The 12,863-nt window shown below is 28.0% G+C and overlaps 1 protein-coding gene across 2 annotated transcripts in view; it reads left to right on the forward strand.

Moving 5' to 3' along the window:
- LOC122268207 (uncharacterized) overlaps nucleotides 1-9,754 on the forward strand; it is a 19,238-nt gene extending 9,484 nt beyond the window's left edge. For both annotated transcript variants that reach the window (XM_043052107.3, XM_071179900.2), the window contains exons 3-7: nucleotides 2,205-2,263; nucleotides 3,670-3,777; nucleotides 5,913-5,951; nucleotides 7,588-7,611; nucleotides 9,506-9,754. In XM_043052107.3, coding sequence (XP_042908041.1) covers nucleotides 2,205-2,263; nucleotides 3,670-3,777; nucleotides 5,913-5,951; nucleotides 7,588-7,611; nucleotides 9,506-9,583 — 308 coding nt within the window. In that variant the 3' untranslated portion in view covers nucleotides 9,584-9,754. The remainder of the gene's footprint in view (nucleotides 1-2,204; nucleotides 2,264-3,669; nucleotides 3,778-5,912; nucleotides 5,952-7,587; nucleotides 7,612-9,505) is intronic.
- Nucleotides 9,755-12,863: the final 3,109 nt, after the last annotated feature.

Below are 12,863 nucleotides of genomic sequence, written 5' to 3' on the forward strand. Positions count from 1 at the left end.
TCAACGATAAAAGCAGTCACGAATTAAATAATACTTTTCAAAAGTGATAAAACAATACTAATTAAAAATAAATAAACTCAAATACACATAATTCAACCAAAAATTTTCCTTAAAAAGACAATTAAAATTTAAGATAAATATCACTATTGTGATTCAATTTAAAACTTATAACAGTGGTGCCACCTGGAGGCAAATCATGTTATACAGCAGGGGTTTCCAACTTACATGAGGCCGGGGGCCACAATTAAAAACACAAATCAAGTAGCGGGCCGCAACTTTCTCAAAATTTTATGTAGGACTCTTTTCTGTTTGAAGGAATATTAAATATTACTGTCAGATTTTTACCAAGTTGTTCAAGCAAAAGAATTAATTACAAATTAAAATAAGAAGTAGATTTTAAAAAATATTTAATTGCTACTAATAATATTTTTAAAAATATTAAATAAATAATAAAAACTCGGGCTACAATAATGTGCACCTATGTATTAAACAATTAATGTGCAACAGACATCTAATTGAGATAAAAAACTTTAAAAAGGTTGGTATTAAAACTTACATAGTAGCACACAAAATGTTCAATGAGAAAATTGAGGTTTGTCTGCTGCAACCACCAGAAAATAGATATTTACATTTAAAATTTACAAATGTGTGTGTAAATATTTTCGTCCTAAATGAGTGGTTTCAAAAAGTTAAATCGGAGAATTTTTTCAAAAATTTCTGATGCGCACATGCTAAATTATATTCACAAAATACAAAAGAATGTAATAAAAAAGAGCAACATACACAATTATTTTTGTATTTGAATAAATATTTTCTTGGATGCAAGACCTGAAAAAAAAATTTTTTTTTACCGTTGGTATGTTAAATTTCACAGAAACGAAGAAATTAGGTTTTTATTAATGGGAAAAGTATTTTAAACCCATATAGATTTTTTACGAAAATTGTCGGCAAAAAATGACAACTAATATATTTTAGTTCGCGGGCCACAAAAAAAGGCTCCGCGGGCCGGATGTGGCCCCCGGGCCGCCAGTTGGACACCCCTGTTATACAGCATTAAAACTCACAAGAATTCATTAATAAGCAGAGCTAACCAGCGCTGCAATCTATTGAGGAAATACGTGAACTATTTCCTCTGGAAAAGTAAATCCATCTTTAAAAGTACTTATCAAAAAAAAAATTAATAAAATTTTTATTTATTACATCAGACTATAGTGATCCATGCAAAGGCCTTCGCACTTTTAGAAGGCGTTGGTTCAATACAGAAGAAGTATATATTTATATATATATTTCACTTAAAAGAAATATAAAAGAACATGTAGATTTCATAATTTTAAGGGGTCCGGATTGCGTTATGAGCATGGAAACCACTGTGAGCTACTTGCAGGTGAACTACATTTACTACCATGACAACAACATTTTTAAAAGATATTTCTTGTTTTTTAATGATTGTGTATGATGCAAAACATGCAAACTGCTGTTTAGACGGAATAATAAAATTGGGAAAATTGTTATAATATACAGTGCTAACGTAGCATATTAATTACTGCACAGTCTAGTAGTCCGAAGGTTATGATATCTTTCTTAAAACCCTCACTGCGCAGTTTATCTTCGTTCTTTCAGACTATAGTGATCCATGCAAGGGCCTTCTCCTTTCTAGAAGGTATTGGTTCAATACGGAACAAGTATATTTATGCATTTTTTTTCCACGTAAATGAAGTATAAAAGAACATATAGACTTCATCATTTTATAGGGGTCTGGATTGTGTGGGAAACAACTATGAACTGCTATCATGGGAACTACATTTACTACCATGGGAATTACATTTTTTTAAATGTTTTAAATGGTTGTGCATGATTCAAAACATGCAAACTGCTGCTTAGACAAAGTATTAAAAATGGGAAAATTGTTATAATTTACTGTGATAGAATGTCAATTAGCGTTCTTTTTAAAACGAAATTGAATTATTTAGGTAAGTTATAATTAGCAGTGAAACAAGAGTATTTTCATACTGAGGAAGATTTGGTATAATGATGTATTTCTCAATTTTTTTTTCAAAAGTGCAGTTAGTGGATTTTGCCCCTTGGCGGCATAAGTATGATATACATATCAGAATATATATCTTTAGCGGTATATTTACAAGCTGTTATAGAATTAATTAAATTAAAAAAATTGTCTGTTTCCAGCATTTGTTTTAAATTTTTAGGCAATGACGATGTATTGTTGGAGGACATATATAATTGCTTTGAAATGGAGCCAAAAGCAGTAAGTCTAAATTAATTCTCCAAGCTTAAAATATTCCAAGTTTTTTTTTCAGAAATATATTGTATCCGTTACTATAGAGAAAGAGTTAAAATATGCCATTTTGCTTAGTTGAAGGAATTTTCTGAATAAGAAGGAGCGAAATGACTTTACATTCTAATTTTTAAAGTATGAAAAAAACGAAACTTTCTCTTTATATTTCCTTTTTTTATGTGCAGCGCAAAAGTCTTATAGTTCATATTTGTTAGTGAAAAAATTCCTTGAAATTCAATTTTCAGAAAAAGTAATAATTGGCATTTTGCTTTACTTTTTGAGAATAATACACATTCTCTTATACACTTTTACATGTTAAGACTCTTTAAAATGCTGTTAATTGTATCAAGGTTCATTTCCAATGCATGTTTCAGCAACTCTTGCTTGTTTTAAAATCTAATTACATAACCTCACCTTAAAGATAACAATATACCTTAAAGGTAATAATAAAAATGAGGTTTAAAAGTTTACCCAAGTTATTAGAGGTAAATGTATAATTTCTTTAATCTCAATAATGTAACTTCAGCAATATTTAAATAAAATCAATAAGAGTAAAGTAAAAGAAGAAGCGATGTATCTATTTCAAACGATATTTAAAAAGAAGGAATAAATGCTAGTAAACTCCTAATAGCAAATTTTCAATGGAAATGTATCATATATGGATATTTAAAAAAACATGGAGTTTACAATTGAAATTCAGTTGCTGCTAATCTACACAGTAAAAAAATCAAATCTGCAAACTTAACAGAAAATAACTATCAGATAGTGTATCAGTATAAAAATGCACAGAAAGGTACTGACAGATAAAAACCAGATGCCTATTTTTGAGCCGTTATGTTGTGGTATTTCAAGTTATGTTATAAGTTATGTTATTTCAACAAACAAGCTTTGTTATTTTATATTCTGTAAAATAACTATGCCTGGTCAGTGCGAACTCAGAACAGCATTTATATTACTAGTCTATGCTGGAATTCGAGCCCGTAATAACGAATAATTCGTAGATAAACAGCGTGTTCTTTGAGGTTCGGCAGGTCTCAGTAACTTAGTTTGAAGAGAAATGGAATGAACAAGGGAATAAAATCTCAGCTTTATTTATACTACGTTCAAATCTATAAAGTAATTCCTAAAAAAATGAGAGAAAATGGACAAAATAATCGCAAAATGATTTGAAAAAGAGTAGAGTTATCGTACGGTAAGCAAAACCACATGGCAAATACTAGAATTTGAATTGACGGATTTAATCAGTTTATGAATAGTTACAAAACAGCTTTACACGTCAAGTATACAGAGAAAGTCTGTTAAAAGAAAGCGAATTTTTTACATAGTAGCTCATGAAATACATCTGATTGATAAATTATTTAATTGTTCTTTTCCAGGTTCGAGACCCCATAAAAGAATGTTTTTCGAGAATGTCTCCAACAGCCAACGATGACCTTAAAGAATTCACTAAGTCAGTTTGTAAAGATGATGCTCTATATGATGAAGTATGAAATTCTTCAGATCATTTTTTTCAAATTCAAAACACACATACAAAATGTTTGTTTCAAATTTCCATTATAAATCTTTTTTGTCTTCTATTACTTCGAAACTGCGCAATTTAATTTATATTAGATTTTGAATATATTTAGATCATAATATCTTTATATCTTTAGATATGTTTATATCTTTAGATATCTTTATATCTTTAGATATGTTTATATCTTTAGATATCTTTATATCTTTAGATATCTTTATATCTTTAGATATCTTTATATCTTTAGATATCTTTATTTTTAGATATCTTTATATCTTTATCATAATATCATAAGATCTTTTTATATGTAGATCATAATTTAAAAGCTCATAACTTTATTAAAACATAGTTGCTTTATAAACTTAGGGATCTCATCTAATCTGAGGAAATTTAGTATAGTTACAGTAGAAGTTACGAAAAATTATTTCCCCCCCCCCACATTTTAATGTAATCCACATCTACAACATATTTTTGATTTTACTTAAAAACATCATTATTAAACATCATATTTTTGATTTTACATCAAATTTTGCATAAATTAATTAGAATTCTATATGCTAAATTAAACTAGCTTGATAACAAGATGAATGTGACTGGATTATTGAAATATCGTAATCAATTGTAATTGTCCAATCATCAAAATAGAAACAAATTGAAACCTTTTTTTTCTGCATTTATGGTTGAAATTCCTTTATCATTCTCAATAACAGATATTCTTAGTTTCCATATCGAATTTTTAAACCACATGAAAATTCAATTATTATTTAAAACTAGATTAAGGGATTTTGTCTCCCAGCAAAATTTCAAAGGTCGCCTACAATACGATTATTAAACAAACTTTTTTTATTGCATACCAGTTGAATGCCCGTTCCTCGTACTGAGTGAAAAGCAAAGCACCAATTAATCAGTACTGAATAATACTACAAAATCATGCGAAATGTTTTATTTAATTTATTATTATTTGTTGCTTTTGCTATTGCTTTCGTAACTTGGTTAAGTAAAAAAACATTTTTAAAAGTTTATTCCATCAAAATAAAGATTCACTCTTTGCCGTATCATCTGGCATAATTTTGTTGCTCAAGGCAACTCGTGATATTTAAAATTTATCACAGTAAAGCTACTTTCTCCAATATTTTCATGTTAGAGGGGTCGTAAAAAAATCTATCTTAAAAATGTACAGTACTGGTGTAGCGAATAATAGTTTGCTGATTTTTGACGTTCTCTTAAACGATTATTACTTTGCCTTTAGTATTTAACTTATTTTTTACTTCAATTTGTAATTATTTCTAAAATAACTAATCACGGATGTCTGTAATAATATTGGTATTTTATTACGATTCTCTTCAACGAAATAGTACCATTTCTCCCTTAACTTTTCTGTTTAAAATTTTTTTTTTAATTTCAATTACCGTTGATTTTAAATTATTGAGTTTTATTAAAACATGCTTTAAAAACATAACTATATAAAAAACACGTTGTTTTAGACTGCGTTAAAAATATTTATCTGGGAAAGTAGTCCGCTTATGCTACCACGCTTATGCTACCACGATACATATTGAGGTGTCAACAATAGGATTTGAACCGCCGTTCTGATGGTTCTGAAACTGACATATTAGTTCATTTAGTTAAAGTGTTTGCAGGCAGCACAAAATTAAATTGTTTTATGAGGTCTTAACCATATTCATAATATCCATTTTTATATCTAGTTCCCTAATAAGTGATTTACAATACAAACACACCTACCAAAACGGATTTTTATTTTTGCTCATAATACATTTCAGTGAACATCACAATAATTGAAGTACAATGTAAACATTCACGTTTTGAACGGAAATGCTTGTCTATTAAACTTCTGATAGTTCAGATAAAATTTTGAAAAAACTGTTCAGGAGTGAAGGGATTTTTTTAGGATTATTTATTATGAAATTAAAAAAAACACTACATAAATGCTTTGTCTTTAAACTCTCAGCTGATTCAAATATCTTGAAAATTAAATAATTAACAGAAAAATTAAACACTCATATTTTAAAAGGGTGAAATGATTACCTTTCATTTCTAAACAAATATTTTTCATGGAAATTAAAATATGTGCATTTTTTGTTACAGATGAATTCATGTTACGCAGGCTATGATGTATCTGGCGAAGTAAGTACAGTTGGGTAACAGTGAATTATAACATTGATCACACCCATAGGGGTGTACATTAAATATAAAAAACTTCAAATTATATTTATTAAACATTGCGTTTAATTATTTAAATCATCACTTGTTAAATTTAAATTAAAATGATTCATACTCACTATTGATATAGTATTACCTGATTAAGAACTTCATTCACTTCCGAAATAAACAATTAAGAAATAGCAGTTGACATGTTTCAAGGGCTTAAAACTAGGCACCCATTTTCTAAATTTGATAGACATGAATGTAAAGTAACAAAAAAATCATTTGAAATAAAAAAACGTAAAGTTGCCGAAGAAAAATAGAAAAATGAAGGTGAGAAGCTAATACGGAAAACTACAAAAGATGAGAGAAAAAAAGAAATGAAAAATAGAAAAGGAAAAATCACAGTGGCCGAAAAGCAAATAAGGGTAAAATTCATTTACCATTGATTACAGTAGTTCCTCACGGAAATTCTGGTAAATTTTCCTCACTCCATTTTAATTAAATTTCCGGTTAAAAAAATCTCCAATTATTCTGGCATGAAAAACTCATTAATTAAAACCCTTATTACTATATTATATAATCATATTATATTATTAAGAATTTCATTTAAGCCATTAGTTTAAATTATTCATTTAATCTTTCATAATGGCATTAAAACCATTTGTTTGGTTAAATTTACTTCAGTTTCTTATTTTTTACTACATGTGTGGTTAAGGACTATAATTTTGAAAATCAAAATTTCCGATGAACCGAAACTGTAAGGTATCCTGAGAAAATTACTAAATGTTACCAAGTTAAGTTTATATTATAAAACAATATTTCATTGTTAATTTCACCCAAAATCATTACCGAAGCACTTCAAAAGGCAGAAACACGGTAAATTTCACCATATTCTGGTAGTTTTGACCATATTTATTTTCTCGGTGATCTGTCATTCTTTATAATTTGAACCATGAATCTCACTGTAAAAAAATCAATTTAAAAAACGGTAAAAAGTACTGTTATTCAGGGTACCGATACCTTTTACCGCAAAATCTATTTTTACCGGAACATGTTGATGGATGAAAAATCTGAAACAGCATAATTTTTACAATAATAATTATCGTAAAAACACTGAAGCACTCCATTCAAATAAATATTACTGGAAACATTACGGTTTAATACTTTACAGTAAAAATGAATTTCATGATAAAATGAATTTTACAGATAGAATAGGATTGAATAGATAGAATTTATAGCTTATACTTAAGCTTATCATAAAAGCAAATTGCACGAAAGTCAGTAAAATGAAATAAAAATTTTCCAATTATACTTTTATTTATTTTTTTGCAAAAATTAGTAATGATATGTTACTTAGTGAGTTTTGCTCATTTAAAAAGAAATACAATTAAGCTAGTAGTGATTGTCTTATAAAAAGAGAGAAAATTATTGTAATGCCTATATCGTATAGCAGTACTGGTTTAAATATTATAGGCAAGATTATGGTTACGGATCTAGTTAAGCGCACCATTCATAATTTGATTTGGAATTCTCTTATTTTTCTTTTCATTTTATTAATTTATGGGTTTGCAATAAACTTAAACTTTGACTGACTTGATAAATTATTTTATTTTAGCAAGAAGAGAATCCAGAAATGACAGTAAGTATATTTTTGCTTGTTACTCAAAATATTTTCTGAATTAAATGCTGAGTTAAAAATTTGTAATTACAAAAATAAATTTTCAAAAGCACAAAAACATAAAAATTTATAAAGTGTATGCAGAGACCACCTTATAAATCTTTGGACTGGAGTGAGAAAGTTAAAACTACATTATTTCACATTGATAAATTATTACATAACTCTTGGTTAAAAGGATTGAATTACAGCAAATGTCAAGCGAATATCACTTTTGTACTTTTGTCATGATGTGTCATTGTAACGATCACCATATATAGTTTCCTAACTATTTCTGGACTGGGGTGCATGACTTGGTTAGAACATCCTATTATAACTTGGAGTTTTTTGGTTCGAATCCTGCCATCAGCTGACGAGCTTCCTTCTTACCCATTTCTTCCTCCAAATCGGTTTGCAGACTACGCATTTTGCACAAAAATGAGTGAATGTTGCTTCAATTTAAAATACATGGTGCTTTCAAATTCGACTATTATTTGTTTCGTGGGTTTTTTACACAAACTCTTTCAATCTTGGGAAATGCTTTTTTACAGTGAATCTTTCAAACTTTCTCGAGAGTTATTCTTCATTAAAATGACCATCAACTTTCAAGAAAACATTATTATTATCATGTAAAATATGATCAATTATATAAGATCAAATAATATATTTCTATTTTTCTATGTAAACTGTACTCGATTTAAAGTTATCTTGCATATTATAACGCAATAATTAAAGAAACAAATTTAAAAGCTGTACGTGTACAAAATATTGAAAATTTGCTGAAGAATTATAAGAAAAGGAATAGTTTTAACATCTCATACGCTCATTCGCTAATACATAAATGTCTCATGGCAAAAAATGTATTTAATGTATGTGCATGAATTAGAAAATGGACATATTAAACTCATCGTCATTTTAATATACTTAGTAATTAAGTCAAATAATTTTGGTTATTATAATTCGTTTATGTACTCTTCAATACTTATAGTTTGAGTTCTTTTTCAATACTTTAGTAAGAAGTAGGCTCAAAAATTTTCGAATGTGTATAATTAAGAGTTTGTGATAAGTAATAAGTTAAACTTAGCATAATACTTAAGCTACATTTTTACTTACAAAAAAAAGTGTGTATATTCGTCTAAATAATTTTAAACATCAGAATTTTCTTGTTCTTTCTTAAGCTACATGAATAAAAGTCTAACTATCTGGAATCGGAGTTACGCAGATTATACCGATTTCAGCTTCAACTTCGACTCCAGCAAAATTTTCTCCAGCTCTTCTCAGTGGAGGGGCGGGGTGCGAAAGAATAATTTTTAATAATTGAAAAGCACTACCTCCAAAAAGTTATGGATTAGTATATCACACTATATTCGATCCCCTCAAAAGCCTGTCTTAAAGTTTTAAAATTTTTCTAAGAACAGCAAATTTCTGAAAATTTTTCAAATTCACGTGTGTCACTAGAAGTTCACTAGTACGTATACAACTTTTGGGAGGTATTGTTTTTCAATTATCGGAAACATTTTTTCAGTCAGTTATACTCCTCTGTCCTGATTGTAAATGAAAAAGAAAATCATGATTTTTAGATTTCTGTTTCAGTAAGCACATTACAATATGTTTATAACAACGTTTACATTAACAATAAAATGTGTAACGCCTATACAATTAAATTGTAATTAAAAACTATCACTTCGATATTTGTTGCAATACTAATCTGTAAAACCATAGATCTATATGTGTTTATAAGTATAGTGATATATTGTATAATGATGTGTTGTATAACTATAGTGATATTTTTGATTCCCATTCTATTAGTTCTCTATTTGTTCTATTAGTTCTCTATTTTCTATTAATATAATGGATTTTTTTCCGATTGCAATTTTAGGCTTGTTATACAGAATTGTTCAAAAAACATAACTTAGTCAAAAATGCAGAGCACTGGGAAAGTAAGAACCAAAGTTGAATCACTATTGCACAGATAAAAACGTAGATATAAGTTTTTTATTTCTGAAAAATATATACTTCATATTGTTTGTTCGAACAAAAATTACCTTGTTCATTGCTTAACAAATCATTAATTAATAATTTAAGATTGTAATGTTTTGTCAATAAATTGGTAATTATATTTATGTGAGATTTGTAATTTTCTTTTAAAATTCAACAAATATTTTTATCGAAAATTTTTTTCTAAGGCATTTCAGTTTTAATCCATTCTTACAACACCTACCCTTTTAAAAATTGTGTCTTAGCACGGCTTTTAAAATCAATATAATTTTCTATCACTATAATTTTCCATCAATATAATTTTCCATCACTAAAATTTTCTATCAATATAATTTTCTATCCGTATAATTTTCTATAATTTTCTAATATATATATTCTATTTACTTTTAATGTCTGAGGTGGTACGTGTTTTTAACACTGTTTCCCATTTAACAATGGGAATTATAATCAAGTAGTGGAATTATAATCAAGTAGTGTAAAAGCGCAAAGTTATGCTTGGAATGGTTGGTAAAACCAATATTAATTTGGCAACAATAACTCGCGCCATTTCCTAAACTTTTCAAAGTCATTTTCTAACTCGATATTTTTTTTTTCAATTAGTGGTGGAAATTTGAATCTTTGGCTGGAAATATAAGAACAATTTAAAACTTTAAAAGGTACAAAAATATTATTTATTCAAATTTGCAGCAAATACATCAATAATATCACCTTATTGGAAACTTTATTCACCATTGTGATATTTCTTGTCTGTTTTTAATCTACTTGTTTCTCCTCTCTCGGCTTATGCAGCTTTTCTAGTTTTGCTTCTTACCTTTATTTTTTTCGTTGACTACTTTACGCTTTAAATTCAAATATTTTTCTTTTTTTTTACTTTCATGTCTGGTAAGTCTTAAAAATGAACTCCTAATTTTGAAGTGCTTTAAACATGCCGACTGTTATTTCACATTTGTTTATTTGTCAGTTTCCAATCAGGTAATATCTTACCGCTTCAGTTTCTTGGGATTTTTATTTACGATTAATGATGATTTTCCTGGTAATGATAAAAATAAATTTCTTGTTTCAAAAATAAATTGATTGCATTTGGAAGATATAGATTAGATAGAGAAATTAATGATGACCCATGAACAAAGCTTTGGAAAATAGGTAATTATATTTGATCGAAAATCGTCAAGAAAAATATTTCTGTTGTTAAAGAAAATAATGTCTGGAAAATCCATTAGAATAACAAACTTTACAACAAATTCAGAGAACCAAATACTGTAAAAACTATTAAGGTACATAAATTAAGATTAAAAAAAAACATTTTACATTAAAAAAATTTAAAAATTGAGCAAAAAAAGGGAAAAAGCTATTTTGTCTTATACTCCTAAAAAGAAATCTACATATTGTTCTCACTTAACTCTTAACTTACATAAAACAATTGGCTATTTAGGGCCAAATTTGCTTTAATTTTGCATGTTTTTGTCAAAAGTATTATTTTTTTGAATAAAGGAAGTGATATTTGCTTTTTAAAAATGTGGCTACCATGCCAAATAATTTAATTAAAATTTTCATATTGTCCCTCAGATGATTTCAATTAACCAGACTCTAACAGCAAAATCCAGCAGTCATAGGAGAGAAAAAGTAAAAATAATAATTTCTCATTATAACCCTTAAAAAAAGATACAGCGTTTAACAATTTCACTCAATTACGTTATACGGGTATTTGCAATTTTACTCAAAATACATAAAAGGTCAGTCAAAATAAGATGACCAGATGGGAACCTACGAATCTTATTTAATTAATTAGGCAGTAAAAAAGTGGTCTAAGAGGCAAAAATAAATTACATAAGTACATACCAACTGAAAAAAATTGGAATAACAAGCTATAGATCACAGAATAACAAAATAATATAAGATCCATTGATTTCATTAAATTCTAACGAAATTAACACGGATATAAACAAAAATGTATTTGGAAGTTCAAGTGATATGTAAATTAGATGAGAATTTATGTCTGATTTTACATCCTAACAGAAATCAAATGTTTGCTGAATGCAATAAGTGACGCAAATGTTTAAGATAAGCAGTACCCCATAGAGCAGTTTTTCCCAAACTTTTTTGATCCATGGACCCCTTTTTATAGTCAAAACTTGCCCACGGACTCCCAAGTGAAAAACTGCATATATGTACAGTATAAAAATTACAAATTAAAAAAATACATTTTGTTGAAGAACTATTTATTGAAATTACATCTTTTGTTTAAAATAAAATAAAAAAATTAATGACTTGAATGAACATGATGAGATTTTAAGAGTGTATTTATGTCCGGCTCATTTTTTTTGTGAGCACTTTTTTGTGATGAGGTTCATTACGGCACTGAAACTGAGAGAACAATATCATCTTCCCAAATTTTGTTTATACAGAAAAAGGTTTGCAACAAACGAAGTTTTACGATTTTAGTTTTGATTAAATTTAATTGTTTATATTGTAGTTTCAAATTAGTTTCGTTAAATTTTGCAAATATACTGAAAATACATTCGCTGCAGCTTGTTTTAAGTTAGCCAGAAAACGTCGGTATCTTCCTACCATTGCCGGAGCACCGTTAGTAACTACAGAAATGATATTAATCAAGGGTATAGCTTTTAATTCAGCCAATAGCGTTTCACCTTTCGTATCGCTTTCCAAACATTTAGCAAGTAACAATTATTGATAAACTTTTTATTCTTTTACAAATCTTACATAAACGAAAAGTAAAAGCTTCGTTTCCTGAATAAGTTGACTCGTCAAGCTGCATAGAAAATTCAGATATTTTTTAGTACTCACATAAAGAATTTTCTACTCACTGAGATATTTTGTCAATCCTTCTTTGTACATTATTATTACTCTGTGGAAATCTTTTTACAATGTTAAAAGGTGGTTTGTGCAACCCGGTGAGTATTATCTTACTTACAACTAGTAAAATAAGTTCTTCAGTAGTGTGAGGCTTTCCGGACTTAGCAATCATGTAATATATAGACACATGCGAAACTATGAGAAACATGCAATCCATCGTTACCTCGCTTAGATGTTGTACCTATAAGTTGTTGCAGTGACGGTGCTTTCAGATATTTTTCTTTGACTGTTTGAAAAATAGTTAAATCTTTATCTTTTTAGTCACTACGGATTTTTATCAATTGTTCGTTAAGCTTGGAATATTTCATTGCATCACTTGTTATAGTTTTATTACATGGAAGACACATAGGTAAAGTACTATTTCC

This window comes from Parasteatoda tepidariorum, chromosome 1 (genome assembly GCF_982258835.1).
Source record: "Parasteatoda tepidariorum strain Cologne lab strain chromosome 1, Ptep-v5.0, whole genome shotgun sequence".
Classification (NCBI taxonomy): domain Eukaryota; kingdom Metazoa; phylum Arthropoda; class Arachnida; order Araneae; family Theridiidae; genus Parasteatoda; species Parasteatoda tepidariorum.